The sequence below is a fragment of the Blennius ocellaris genome, assembly GCF_963422515.1.
Source record: "Blennius ocellaris genome assembly, chromosome: 18".
NCBI lineage: Eukaryota > Metazoa > Chordata > Actinopteri > Blenniiformes > Blenniidae > Blennius > Blennius ocellaris.
The window spans coordinates 20,318,952-20,334,808 of record NC_137667.1 but is presented as its reverse complement, the minus strand read 5'-3'; the positions used below and the strand labels follow the sequence as shown (position 1 = coordinate 20,334,808).

The following is a 15,857-nucleotide window of genomic DNA, read 5'->3' as shown; positions in this document are numbered from 1 at the left end:
TCCTCCACCCCCAGGATTTTGGGAAAAAGCAGCAGCTTTTTTCTGCAGCTGCAGCAGGAGAAGAGACGTGAACTCTGATTTTTTTTCATTCGTAAAGGTATTTATTTTGGCTACACGAGTATCTAACTGTGATGCAAAGGCTTGTTACCATGCATTTCTGATGCATCCTGGATAGATGGATGATGGATAGTTCTGATCCTAACAACTCAATGTCTCCTTTGTTCTTTGTTATATGATGGTATTAATTGGATGATGAGTGGTTCCTCATGTTTTGTCATAATAATCCTCAGACTTTGGCCCGAAATGTACATTTTTAATCTCATTAGATTGCAACAAGTTTTCAAAACTCCACTCTCGATTTAAATGTACCATTTACTTAATAACTTTCTTCTTCTTTTAGAGACTTATTCCTGAATATTCTTTCCTCCCAGGTACTTTGTATTATGAGCAGGAAAGCTGGCAACATTATTCATGGGTGTGTATTGATGTCTCAGTTGGTGCTATTTTCAGTGTAGTGTTCTGTTGAAAGTGGCAGAGTGAAGCCAACCTCAGGGCATTATGGTCATGTGGTGGATCAATAGCTTCTAACTGGAGTCCTAGTTTGCAGCAGCACTGAAATTATGTCAGACTGCACAGTAGTCTTTGCTTTTCCTTAAGGGATGACCAACAAGGCTCGATGTCGCATTCATGGATGAGTCAAAGTAACTTAACTCAGAAACACAAGAGACAAGGATCCTAAATCTCATGTAAGTAAAAACACTTTATTGCAACATCTAATAATGTACCAGTCTGCAAGCTTACATAGTTTGGCTTTCTCCACTGACAGTTATTAATAATGTGACAGAAGATGGGGGATTGGAACTTGTTGGGGAGTATTTTGGAGGAGGTCCACATCCATTCCACCATCGTAGGAAAGATCTGGCTCACAATCCTCTTCATCTTCCGCATGCTGGTGCTGGGTGTTGCAGCTGAGGATGTCTGGGATGATGAGCAGACCGAGTTTGTCTGCAACACGGAGCAGCCGGGCTGCAAGAACGTCTGTTACGACCAGGCGTTCCCCATCTCCCTCATCCGATACTGGGTCCTGCAGATCATCTTCGTGTCCTCTCCCTCACTGGTCTACATGGGCCATGCTCTATACCGTCTGAGAACCCTGGACAAGGAGAGGCACCGGAAGAAAGCCTATCTGAAAGCAGAGCTGGAGGGAACTGACCCTGTTCAGGACGACCATAAGAGAATTGAACGGGAGCTCCGGAAACTTGATGAGCAGAAGCGAGTGAGGAAAGCCCCCCTCAGAGGCTCTCTGCTGCGTACATATGTTTTCCATATCTTGACCAGATCTGTGGTGGAGGTGGGTTTCATCATTGGTCAGTGTGCTCTGTATGGTATTGGACTTTCGCCTCTGTACAAGTGTGAGAGGTTGCCATGTCCCAACAGCGTCGACTGTTTTGTGTCACGGCCAACAGAGAAGAATATTTTCATGGTTTTCATGCTGGTTATTGCTGGAGTTTCCTTATTTCTCAACCTGCTGGAGATCTCCCATCTCGGGGTGAAGAAGATCCAACAGGGCCTGTATGGATACAAGTATGGAGATGACGACAGTGTGTGCCGCTCCAAGAAAAACTCTATGGTGCAGCAGGTGTGTGTGCTGACCAACTCGTCGCCCCAGAGGCTGATTCAACTGACCCAGATGCCCTGTTCCGTTGTGTCCGAGGAGCATGCTGACACTATGACTTTGGCCACTCAAAACCAGGACAGCTCCAACGCCTTCACCCAGCAGGCCACGCTTGCAACCCAAACCAACCTCCACAGTCTGCAGCAGCTTGTGGCGGTGGAGCAGCGCCTCACTCGGGACCAGCGGAAGCCCTCAAGCAGCAGCGACGAGTCCACTGGGCTCAGTGGACCGGGGAAGCTGCACTACCACGCCGGACCCCGACCCACCCTCATGGCCGGACACATGGAGATCCCAGCAGCCCTGAGGAACCCACAGAGGAAGCAGAGCAGGGTGAGCGACCTGACCGACTCTCCAGAGAGCGACCACTACCCCACCGCCAGGAAATGCAGCTTCATGTCCCGGGGGCTGTCGGAGGGAAAGCTGGCCAGTCCATCCGAGAGCGGAGACTCTCAGAGCGGAATGGACACCAGCACTCAGCACCTCAACCAGGGGGAGAGTCCTGCCACGACCCCCCCACCTCCAGCCAGCGGGAGGAGGATGTCCATGGTAAGAACACTGTCAGAAATCACAAATAGCTCACCTAAAATACCAAGTTTAAATAGAATTAACAACTTCCTACAACCTGGAAGTTTTCAACAACCTATTTTGTTTCAGCATGCTTTATTGTCCCGTTCAACATATGAATATGGATTTATTGGTAGAAGTTGTGAAATTATGATGCTGCAACTAAGAATTGAATTCACATGGCTGTTGCTCTGTTGAGCCTGAGAGCTGAAAGCTCTGCCTCCCATTCTACTTTTAGGAAACCTAGGAACCTCCAGGAAGCAGCACCCTGAGACACAAGTGTTCTGCCAGGGTGATATGGAACAAGCAGTTCTTTAACACATGATGGAGCTGCTTGTCAAGAAGGATTTTGAATCCTATTCTAGATTCAAGAAGAAGTAAATGAAGGGACGCTAAGATTGGAATGATGTGATCTCGCTGCAGTATTTTGAATCAGTTGAAAATGGATGCTTTTACCGTCTGCTGAAGTTTGAGGCTCTTTGCTCCCTGCAGTGCACTGGAGGTTAGCATTGTGCATTTAAGATTGACCCTGCATCTTAGAAACTTCCTGAAGCCTTAACAGCAGTAGCGTACGGTGGTGATTCAGTCAGGGCCAACGGGCCAACGGGCCAACGGGCCAACGGGCCAACGGGCCAACGGGCCAACGGGCCAACGGGCCAACGGGCCAACGGGCCGGCCAGCAGCCAAACGCTGCACAAAGCCTTTGTTGGGCTGAGTTAGCTCATCCATTTCTGGTGTCGGTCGCCAGTCGTCTTCCAGATAAAGTTGCTAAAGACTTCCAGACACAGATTTAAGAATCACTTTTTAATAATAAAAAAACAAAAAAAACAAAAAAATTTTGATTGCTGCCCCTGACTGCACACCACTTCTTAGAAGCTTCAATAAATGAAATGAAGTAGATCCATCAGAAACGTTACTCCCGAAACAAAGTCCTTACGACGGTCCTTCCATCCTGGTGCATGTAAAAACTCACAATAGATGAAACCTTGTTGAAAGATTGAACAAACATCCTTTATTCACTGTATATAAAAATGCATCAGTGTACGTATGAGGTAGCTTGACTGTATCTTCTGAGTGAGAAGTTCTTTCAACTCTCCCTTCCAGTTGTCTTCTTTGTGTTGCAGTACACAGATACTATATTCAGACTAGCAGTTATCATTCACTTTGTGATGGAGGAGGAAAACCTTCTCTGATGCACAACGTGTTTCTATCTTTCAGGCCTTTTAATGCAACACAAGCACTTGTTGATATTGTGAGACAGTAAGCCTGTGTAACATCACAGACAGTTGGAGACAAGAGGAGTTTAAACTTTGCCGTGTCGAGTTTGCATGTTTTCCCTGTGCATGTATGTATTTTGTTGTTGTTGTTGACTTATCCAGTTTCCATGTGGATGAAACAGTGTACAAGATGGATGATTTGCTCAAAATATAGATTAATTCACAAGTTAAGGAATCTGCTCAAGTTTCAAGCTGAAAAAAATAACTAATGTAATCATAACTGTTAAAACTCACTGACTGATAAATTACACGTGTTCAGATTCAAATGGAAAGTAGTGAACAAAACCTGGAAGGGAAATGTGCACTGAAAAGAACAAAAATCCAAGGAAAAGGAAAAAACCCACTCCACCACTGTGCCAACAATGATACACAAATCAAGCTTCATTTAAAGAGCAATCCGATGCCAACATGTTCAAAGCAGAGCCACAGAATGGGCCTGCAGAACAATGACGTGGGGCTTCAGGTGGAGCACTGCTGCTCCCTGCTGGAGGCTGAGCTCCATCCCCAGTCCAGCAAACTGCAACCAGCCACTTTTCATCAGCACCACTTAACAACACACCCAACCCACGCATTTTGAAATATACATTTTGGAATTCAAAAAATTCTATTGAACTTTAATAAGCCTCTCTGGTTAATTTTTTTAAAAGAGTTTTGAAGCACAATAAACATCATGAGTTGGAAAATACAAATGGGATTTCTTATTTCAGTTTAACTCTATTTATATATGTATTCTCCCATAGACACAAGTTTTTGCAATAAAAAGAGACAGACCTGTTAACTTGCATAATATTATATCAAGGCAGGATAAAATAAAAGAACAGATGAATTTGTACTCATGCTACTACTCACACTGCATACATATTTATTTTTAAAAATTGCAATCAGTCAACAAAAGCAGCCAATAGATTTTAATAATCTGTCTGATCTATGTAATAATACTTTTCAGACAGAAAAGAAAGTATATATCAACTTTACATTAGCAAACAAACGTAGATATAATCCAGGCTTTGTCTCTGTTAATAATTAAAGTATTGGCTTCTAACATACAAATCAAAAGGTTTAAATAAAAAAATCCACTGTTGTGTAAACTCATGAAAGAAAAGACTGTAAAAAAGTACAAGAACAGTATCCCGAAATACTACTTAGTCTCAGTAGTAGAGTAATTGGTACGGCAAAGTGTACCCAGTACCCAGACCGCCACCTGAGGAGGGTAAGACGTGAACGACGTGTCGGGAGAAGAAGGCAGAAGTGACGGCAGTGGACGGCCGTCACATTAAAGCCTTGAGCCTCTTTTCTCCGTCACACAGCTTCAGTTCGTCCTTGTGAGCAGCAGCGTCCAGCTCCTGCTGAACCTCCTGCTGTGACCCAGAGGAGCGTCGCACCTGTTGGAAGGTTCTGCAGAGCGCCAACGTTTCAATAAACCCAGTTAACAAAACGACGTTTCAATAAACCCAGTTAACAAAACAACATTTCAATAAACCCAGTTAACAAAACAACGTTTCAATAAACCCAGTTAACAAAACAACGTTTCAATAAACCCAGTTAACAAAACAACGTTTCAATAAACCCAGTTAACAAAACAACCTTTCAATAAACCCAGTTAACAAAACAACGTTTCAACAAACCCAGTTAACAAAACAACCTTTCAATAAACCCAGTTAACAAAACAACCTTTCAATAAACCCAGTTAACAAAACAACGTTTCAATAAACCCAGTTAACAAAACAACCTTTCAATAAACCCAGTTAACAAAACAACCTTTCAATAAACCCAGTTAACAAAACAACGTTTCAATAAACCCAGTTAACAAAACAACGTTTCAATAAACCCAGTTAACAAAACGACGTTTCAATAAACCCAGTTAACAAAACGACGTTTCAATAAACCCAGTTAACAAAACGACGTTTCAATAAACCCAGTTAACAAAACAACGTTTCAATAAACCCAGTTAACAAAACAACCCGTGAGCGCAAAGCGGCAAATGTAAATAACCACGGGAGGATCTATGATCTAGTACAGTGTTGTTCAACCACTGCTCCGCGGCACACTGGTGTTCCAGAGATGTAGTCAGCTGAGCCGTGGGAAATGATCACATTACACATTTTTTCCAAAAGAACATTTACCCTCACAGCCGCTGTCAGCTGAGAGAGCAGTGTGTTGAAGAGTAATCATGTATGAATACTGTGGCGAGCACCGCGGAAGAATTGCTCTGAGTCGAAATGCTATTCTTTAAGCTGAACACCAGAGGCTTTTATTTTGACATGAACACTCGCAACCGGAACTTCATAACAGGATGAGACTCCACACAACACATTTCTCACTCCTGGTTGATCACCAATATTTAACAAACCAAACCAAACTAGAGGAAATAATGAACTTACAACTCGTAATATAAATATTTTTTCCACACCTGAAAAACTAATTTTTAGCTCAGTTGGTTAGAGCGTGGTGCTAGTAAGGCCGAGGTCGTGGGTTCGATCCCCGTTACGGGCCACAGAGCCACGTGCGAGAATGGAACAGACGTGCTATGTTGTGCTAGCAATGGAAGGTTTCATCAAAAACCCGACTTCTTCTGGACGAGTTTGAGTAAAAATTGGGTATTACACCTTCGTCATTACGTAAGAACGTGGTACAAAAGCAGGTTAAAGCGTTATAAAAAGAAGTGAATTTCTCTATTTGGGGCAAAAAACTGTGTGTCCCGTAACGAGTTTGAGCAGAAAGCTAAAGGCTCCCGAGCGCCGCGGCTAGCCGGGGCGCTCAGGTGCAGGGCAAGTCGCTGGAGCGTTCCCTCTCTCAGGACAATCACGGAAGTTACAGCTGCAGCTCTGCTGCTGCAAAAAATAAAAGTCAACTGAACAAGTGTAAAGTGGAGGATGTAAACAACAACAACAACAGCAACAGAGGACTCATAAGGTCCAGATCTTCCTCCAGGCTGAGACGACTGTTGTAACGTCACATATCTGCAGAGCTCTAAGCCCCGCCTACTTTTTAACCTACTTCCTGCAGTGGAAACGCACCGGGTTTGGCTCCGGTTACCGGTACTCTTTGCCGTACCTCCGTAAGGCTCCGTTCCGTCCCTACACTTGTTGTGCGGTGGAAACGGGGCTGTAGATGGTTGAACAGATGCAGACACAGACAGTGGTGTACTCACTCATCCCTATCAGCTCTCATAATAATTAGATTGTTCATTTTTTCTGAATTGTCATTAAATGTCATTTTCCAATGTCTTAATTTGTTTTCCATTAAAAGAATTTCTTTGTTCTATTTTTTATTTTGGGTACTTGTGTAACTGATCATTTCTCATATAAGCTTGAAAAGATTCCCATCTGATACTAGCTTGAAGTTTCATCTTTATTATGTTCAAAGTAATTTTCTATGCATTTTCCCATACATTTGATAAAAACATTCTCTTTTAACAAAAAAGTCTGTAGTCTCCATCTTTTGTAACTCTGCTCAACTTTATCCAGTTGAACTTGAATAGAGTCAGTCGTTACAACGCGACTGTAACAACACTCTTTCACTTGTAATTCTATGGATGTTAGAGAGTAATCTATTCCTGAGTGGCTTTTATGGCTACTTGAGAAGCATGAATACTGTTAGTTAGTTGGAATTTTCACTCGCCATGTGTCTTGCAGCCTAAGATCTTTAATACAATTATGCAGCATTTTCCTACTTTTTATACGGGTATTGTCAGTTTGAAAAAACCCGTCAAGTGTTGGATCAAAGTGCAATTAAAGTCACCACCATAATATATACGCCATGAAGAGCAGATAGAGTGAAAAAGAGTTTTTCAAAAAAATCATCATTGGGCCATATATATTATTCAGATTGATTTTTGGTGACCTTGTATGATAATGTATCTCCTGCCTGTGTGCAAGATGAGTTTGTTTTTTTGAAATGGTTCAGATTGGTGAATCAAAATTACAACCCCTCTGCATGACTGGTGAAAGAAGCATGAAATACCTGACCTAGCCACCTTTTAGTTAGGATTTGAATATCTGGCGTCGTCATGAGTGATTCTTGTATACAAACAACCTTTGAATTTAGATATTTAATTCTATTCTATACTTTTTGACTTTTACCAATTTTGACATTCCAATTTGAAATAGTAATGTTAAAATGACTTCCTAACTCCTGCACTTCAATCAGTGAAATGTATTCCCAGAACACAGTGGTAGAAGAGACACTGATCTACAAATCTGAGGAGCAGCTGGAGAACAGAACCACAACTTTTCCCAAATCAGCAACCGTCCACCATGTTGGTTTCACGGTTGTATTTACTTTGTACCCTTATGTAATAGAACTAAATTATCCTAAATGTAACTGCCAACATTAGAATCTTAGAACAAATCTTGTTTTCACATGAGAGTTCTTCAAAGTGCTTTTCCCCCCCGTCTCGTACTGCAGCACATAACACAGCATGAGGAACACGTGCCCCCCCCCCCCCCCCCCCCCCCCCCCCCCCCCGCGGAGATGGGAGCTGCTTGTTCAACTCTTCAGCTTCTTTGCGGTGTGGAAAACTGGTGCATCTTGCTTCCGTGCAGGATCCTGAAGTTCCACGGATTGTACTGAAATCCAAGGAAAGCATTAAAGGAGTCATATCACACAGCTTTTCAACACTTTCACATGATTTTTTTCCCAAAAATCACTGTATGGAAAGCTTTTTGCCCCAAATGCAGCTTGTCCTTGATTTCCAGCCAGTTGAATATTTGATCACTGAGCCTCATTCAGAACCTGTTGGGTTCCAGGAGCTGGACTGGCTCCGCCCACATGCCCATCTTGGGAAGAGGAGGAAGTGATTCCTCTCCTTATGCCATGTGCCATTGTTTATGTTCTATCTGTCACTACATTATGACAAATACTACGTCTTGATTTTCTCGTTGTGACTTAAAACTTCATCAACCATTTAAATTGTGCATTTAAAAAAAAAAATTCACTCAGCATCAGCAAATGTTTCTTACAAGCGATGATGCGATGTTGATGATGCACTCACTTGTACCAATGGTGACGTATCTCAAGCCGGCGTTCCACTGCAGTACGTGGCGGAGCGGGGCAGAGCGGGAGGTTACGGTACGGCAAAGCGAACCCAAGACCAATTCTGCCGTGCCGTCCCACAATAGAAAGTATGGTAAAACTGTAGACAGATTTGTGAATAACTTGGTGACGCTCCAGCAAAGAACACAGAAGCGGCCGGCAGCTGTCAAGTCGTTCTCTTGTGACTCAGGTTCAACTTTGTCACGGTCAACACTGATGTTTCAATAAACCCAGTTAACAAATCAGCCAGTGAGCACAAAGCGGCGCATGTAAACCACAACGGAGGGTAACGGCCAATGAAATGATTAAACATTGAGAGTCGAGAGTGACAACCAATCAGCAGAGGGCAGCGCCGTCGCTCCTCCTCACAGATTGTTACTAGGTTCCCGCCACCTCAGCAGAACATCGTACCCAGCGGTCACGGGTTCTTTCCGTACCATCCACAACTTTTAAGTCGGACCGCGCGAAAACCTGCGACGCTCCGCGGCAGAAAGTGTTGTGAAACGGCGCCTTTAGACACGGAGGGCTTGTATCACGTTATGTTTTCTGTTTTGTGGATGTGGGATTTTGGAGGATAGTTGGCATTAAAGCTGGCGGCATGCAGGAAGCGGAAGTGATGATCCACTTTGTGCAGATCAAGCAGGGCCGTTAATATAAAACTAACCTGTTCAGTTCTACTGACGAGTTTCCTGCTCGACTTTTTCATGCTGCAGGTCATGTTGTTTCTTTTTATTCATTTTGACTCGCCGTTGGATGACGGGTGGCTTCACGGGTCGAGAAGTTGAAATTCCTTTAAGTCCGAGCGAGCAGAGCCTCATTGACGTAATTCCGTCAGACGTGCTTTGAGGCTGGTTTTGACTACAGTGTGGGATGAGGATTAAAAAGATCCAGCAGTGCATTCTTTTTACCCACGAATCGCACTTTATTTCATATTGATGTGCAACTAAGAGATGTTTGATTTTCACGGACCCCATGCCATTACACCATGGACCACTAGGGGTCCGCGGATCCCCGGTTGAGAATCACGGCACTCGACCGTGCAAGATCTTCTTTCACAACAAGGTCCCAGTCCAGGAACTATTAATTGTGTTGCTTCAAATCTTCACACTTTCCTGGAAAAGATCAGTAACATGTCTGCATTAATGACCGTGCTTTCTCTACATGTTTGTCTTTCAGAGCATGATACTTGAGCTGTCTTCAATTATGAAGAAGTGAAAATGAGCGTTTTGTGACAAAGAGGAAGGATCACGTCGCCAAGCGAGTCTTGTCCTGCCTCACCACAGAAACTACAGTGTTACATGGTGTATAGACGTTTCCCTTTCTACATGAAAATGTCATACTTTTATAACTGTACTGAAGATATATCCAGCATTAGTTATTTTTTACACTGTTTAGGTTTATGTGTACTGTTGGAGACAGAAAATGAACTCTGTCACAGAATCGTATTTGTACATCACTCCTAATAATATGAGACCAAATGTCTGTTTCAGAGATGCTGGACAGAAAAAAATTCAATAAAAATGGTGGAATTGGCAACCGCATTAAAGAATTTATAAAAAAAACATTTGTGTTCATGGTGATTTGTTTGATCCAACATCCAACTTCCTCAAAATCAGAATCAGAATGGTTTGGCTGCCAGATACTATACTATACTTTTTTTTTTTTTTACATTTCCACAGTATGAAGAATGTTTTTGGGGTGTAGCGAGAACGCTGAGAGCAGAACGCTGAGAGCAGAACGTTGAGAGCAGAACACTGAGAGCGGAACGCTGAGAGCAGAACGTTGAGAGCAGAACACTGAGAGCCGAACGCTGAGAGCAGAACGTTGAGAGCAGAACGCTGAGAGCAGAACACTGAGAGCAGAACCCTGAGAGCAGAACGTTGAGAGCAGAACGCTGAGAGCAGAACACTGAGAGCAGAACGCTGAGAGCAGAACGTTGAGAGCAGAACGTTGAGAGCAGAACGCTGAGAGCAGAACACTGAGAGCAGAACCCTGAGAGCAGAACGTTGAGAGCAGAACGCTGAGAGCAGAACGCTGAGAGCAGAACGCTGAGAGCAGAACGCTGAGAGCAGAACGCTGAGAGCAGAACCCTGAGAGCAGAACCCTGAGAGCAGAACGCTGAGAGCAGAACGTTGAGAGCAGAACGCTGAGAGCAGAACACTGAGAGCAGAACCCTGAGAGCAGAACCCTGAGAGCAGAACGCTGAGAGCAGAACGTTGAGAGCAGAACGCTGAGAGCAGAACACTGAGAGCAGAACCCTGAGAGCAGAACGTTGAGAGCAGAACCCTGAGAGCAGAACACTGAGAGCAGAACCCTGAGAGCAGAACGTTGAGAGCAGAACGTTGAGAGCAGAACGCTGAGAGCAGAACGCTGAGAGCAGAACGCTGAGAGCAGAACGCTGAGAGCAGAACGTTGAGAGCAGAACTCTGAGAGCAGAACCCTGAGAGCAGAACGCTGAGAGCAGAACACTGAGAGCAGAACGTTGAGAGCAGAACGCTGAGAGCAGAACGCTGAGAGCAGAACGCTGAGAGCAGAACGTTGAGAGCAGAACGCTGAGAGCAGAACACTGAGAGCAGAACGCTGAGAGCAGAACGCTGAGAGCAGAACGCTGAGAGCAGAACGTTGAGAGCAGAACTCTGAGAGCAGAACCCTGAGAGCAGAACGTTGAGAGCAGAACGCTGAGAGCAGAACGCTGAGAGCAGAACGCTGAGAGCAGAACCCTGAGAGCAGAACGCTGAGAGCAGAACGCTGAGAGCAGAATGTTGAGAGCAGAACGTTGAGAGCAGAACGCTGAGAGCAGAACACTGAGAGCAGAACCCTGAGAGCAGAACGTTGAGAGCAGAACGTTGAGAGCAGAACGCTGAGAGCAGAACACTGAGAGCAGAACGCTGAGAGCAGAACGTTGAGAGCAGAACGTTGAGAGCAGAACGCTGAGAGCAGAACACTGAGAGCAGAACCCTGAGAGCAGAACGTTGAGAGCAGAACGCTGAGAGCAGAACGCTGAGAGCAGAACACTGAGAGCAGAACGCTGAGAGCAGAACGCTGAGAGCAGAACGTTGAGAGCAGAACCCTGAGAGCAGAACCCTGAGAGCAGAACGCTGAGAGCAGAACGTTGAGAGCAGAACGCTGAGAGCAGAACACTGAGAGCAGAACCCTGAGAGCAGAACGTTGAGAGCAGAACCCTGAGAGCAGAACACTGAGAGCAGAACCCTGAGAGCAGAACGTTGAGAGCAGAACGTTGAGAGCAGAACGCTGAGAGCAGAACGCTGAGAGCAGAACACTGAGAGCAGAACGCTGAGAGCAGAACGTTGAGAGCAGAACTCTGAGAGCAGAACCCTGAGAGCAGAACGCTGAGAGCAGAACACTGAGAGCAGAACGTTGAGAGCAGAACGCTGAGAGCAGAACACTGAGAGCAGAACGCTGAGAGCAGAACGCTGAGAGCAGAACGCTGAGAGCAGAACGTTGAGAGCAGAACTCTGAGAGCAGAACCCTGAGAGCAGAACGTTGAGAGCAGAACGCAGAGAGCAGAACGCTGAGAGCAGAACGCTGAGAGCAGAACGCTGAGAGCAGAACACAGAGCAGAGATTGAAGCACAATATGTACGCTTAACATGTTTGCCGTTCTACTCTGCCACACGATTAAAACTTTACACCTGACGGATTCTTCAGAAAGCGTTGTCCATCTGTCTCATCTGAACCCTTCAGTCTGGAGAAGGAATGTCTGAACTGAGCTGGAACCAATGCTGAATAATGCTCACACGAGCAGAAACATTTGGAATTGATTCCCCGCAGCCTAAACTCTGGAATAAAAGAAAAGATACAAAACTACTGTAGGCACCATACAACAAAGCATTCCTCGTGAAGATCACATCTTACTCCAAAAGACTACTACCATGATCACTGACCTTAAAGATGATATTCAAGGGCGATCCTAGCTGGACGGGAGGGATGCCATGTTGTCCAGCTTCAAGGAGGTGACTGCAGACCAGTCCAAGCAGCTCATCTCTTTCAATGCCACCATCCAGGATCTTCAGATCACAGTTGGTGGGATCCTGCCATCTGTCCCCGCTCTTCCTCCTGCTTGACCCCCAGCCATCAGCCGCCGTGGTCGGAGGTGGTAGTCCGTGGTCGTAAGGGTCTCTCCGACGCAGGGACCACCTGGACTCAGCCTGTCCAACTATTATGCACCGCTGGCCATTGATGTCCCAGTCCACCCATCTGATAGTCCTGCTCCTGCAGACCAGGCCACTTCCCACCTGGATGTCCCTCTGTCCACGCCACCAACACCAACAGCTACACCTACAACTATTACCGGACGATAGTAGCGCTGGGGCAGCTCCTCACTCTTCTGGAAATTCAAACCAGCGACTCTCTTCCCTTCAGAAAACCTCCGTTTCTTGCCACAGACTCTTGTAGAAAGACATGTTATCAGGAGACATGGTATCAGGAGACATGACATCAGGAGACATGTTATCAGGAGACATGTTATCAGGAGACATGACATCAGGAGACATGTCATCAGGAGACATGACATCAGGAAACATGTTATCAGGAGACATGGTATCAGGAGACATGTTATCAGGAGACATGGTATCAGGAGACATGTCATCAGGAGACATGACATCAGGAGACATGTCATCAGGAGACATGACATCAGGAGACATGACATCAGGAAACATGTCATCAGGAGACATGGTATCAGGAGACATGTTATCAGGAGACATGACATCAGGAGACATGTCATCAGGAGACATGACATCAGGAAAAATGTCATCAGGAGACATGTCATCAGGAGACATGTTATCAGGAGACATGTCATCAGGAGACATGTTATCAGGAGACATGGTATCAGGAGACATGATATCAGGAGACATGTTATCAGGAGACATGACATCAGGAGACATGTCATCAGGAGACGTGTTATCAGGAGACATGACATCAGGAGACATGTCATCAGGAGACATGACATCAGGAGACGTGTCATCAGGAGACATGACATCAGGAGACGTGTCATCAGGAGACATGGCATCAGGAGACATGTCATCAGGAGACATGATATCAGGAGACATGTCATCAGGAGACATGGTATCAGGAGACATGACATCAGGAGACATGTCATCAGGAGACATGACATCAGGAGACATGTTATCAGGAGACATGACATCAGGAGACATGTCATCAGGAGACATGTCATCAGGAGACATGGTATCAGGAGACATGACATCAGGAGACATGTCATCAGGAGACATGTTATCAGGAGACATGGTATCAGGAGACATGTTATCAGGAGACATGTCATCAGGAGACATGTTATCAGGAGACATGGTATCAGGAGACATGTTATCAGGAGACATGGTATCAGAAGACATGACATCAGGAGACATGACATCAGGAGACATGTCATCAGGAGACATGACATCAGGAGACATGTCATCAGGAGACATGGTATCAGGAGACATGTCATCAGGAGACATGTCATCAGAAGACATGTCATCAGGAGACATGTCATCAGGAGACATGACATCAGGAGACATGTCATCAGGAGACATGACATCAGGAGACATGACATCAGGAGACATGTCATCAGGAGACATGGTATCAGGAGACATGTCATCAGGAGACATGGCATCAGGAGACATGGCATCAGGAGACATGACATCAGGAGACATGACATCAGGAGACATGTCATCAGGAGACATGACATCAGGAGACATGTCATCAGGAGACATGGTATCAGGAGACATGGCATCAGGAGACATGTATCATCTATGCTGATGATACACAGCTGTACATTGCCGTGTCCTCTGAGGACACAGGGCCATTAGACGTCCTTGTTAACTGTATTTTAGATTTAAAACCGTGGAGAACTTCCTCCAGCTCAACATCACGTCACTGCAGGACTGGAGAACCTGCAGTGTGTTAAAAACCTGGAGGTTCTTTTGACTCTGATTTGATTCCCACATTAAGAACGTAACAACAATAGGATTTTATCACCTGAAGAATGTAGCCAGGGTCCCGCCATTCCTGTCTCTGGCCAGCAGGAGGTGCTGATGCTTTCCTCTCCAGTTGCTCAGACTATAGTAATGCCTTGCTTTCTGGTCTTCCCTACAAACTCCCAGCAGCCTTCAGCTGCTCCAGGATTCTGCAGCACGAGTGACGAAGACCAGAAGACGGGACGTTGCCCCTGTTCTAGAATCCCTGCTGGATTTCAACATTCTAGTCTTAGTTTTTAAATGTCTTCATGGTCTTGGGCCTTCTTATCTTTCTGACCTGCTTTCACAATATGAGCCCTCGTGGCCCCTGAGGTCCCCTGTTACGGTTCCTAGTGTCAGGACCAGGACCTGCTGGGTCCGGGTCCCTGACGTCCTCTGGCACCGGCCTGTTACGGTTCCTAGTGTCAGGACCAGGACCTGCTGGGTCCGCGTCCCTGACGTCCTCTGTTACGGTTCCTAGTGTCAGGACCAGGACCTGCTGGGTCCGGGTCCCTGACGTCCTCTGTTACGGTTCCTAGTGTCAGGACCAGGACCAGGACCTGTGGTGAGACCAGGTTCTGTCACTGTGGCCCACGTCTGTGTTCCAGCCTGCTGGGGGCCTCAGGGCCACAGAGACTGTTGGTGTTTTTAAAAACAGGCTTTTTAAATTTCACATTAAATGAGTTGAGATTTTACTTCTTCTTTGTTTCTAATTGTCGTTCATGTTTTAGCTGAATCTTGATCTCGTCTATGAATTCATGTTAGAAGCTCTTATGGACTGATTTTTATTGGCGGATTGTTTTTACCTTTTATTTTTCTTATGTTTGATTTTCATCTATTGATCATTTTATTGGCTCCTATTAATTCTAGTCCAGTGTGTCCTCACGGGGGGGGGGTCTTCATCAGGAGGTGAGTCTGGTCTGCCTGTGGGGGCGTCGTCCTGGGGGGCGTTCTGGCCTCGCTGGTGGAGCTCAGCCTGTGGTTCACTGACCGTGGTGGGGGCTCCTGACCGGCTGGGTGGGGGCTCCTGACCGATAGGGTGGGGGCTCCTGTGACCATCAGGGTGGGGGCTCCTGGCCGGCTGGGTGGGGGTTCCTGACCGATAGGGTGGGGGCTCCTGTGACCGGCTGGGTGGGGGCTCCTGACCGGCTGGGTGGAGGCTCCTGTGACCATCAGGGTGGGGGCTCCTGACCGGCTGGGTGGGGGCTCCTGTGACCAGCAGGGTGGGGGCTCCTGGCCGGCTGGGTGGGGGCTCCTGGCCGGCTGGGTGGGGGCGGTCCCTGTGACGGGGCCCCCCGTAGCTGTAGGCTGTGGCTCCTCTGGGTGTGGACGGCCC

General features: G+C 46.0%; 1 protein-coding gene across 1 annotated transcript; it reads left to right on the top strand.

The window, feature by feature from the left end:
* Nucleotides 1-847: 847 nt before the first annotated feature.
* On the top strand, nt 848-9,765 carry gja10b (gap junction protein alpha 10 b; the record flags this gene model as incomplete). Its single annotated transcript, XM_080514112.1, has 2 exons — nt 848-2,221; nt 9,727-9,765. The coding sequence occupies 2 exons, from the start codon at nt 848-850 to the stop codon at nt 9,763-9,765; spliced, it is 1,413 nt and encodes a 470-aa protein (XP_080370238.1).
* Nucleotides 9,766-15,857: the final 6,092 nt, after the last annotated feature.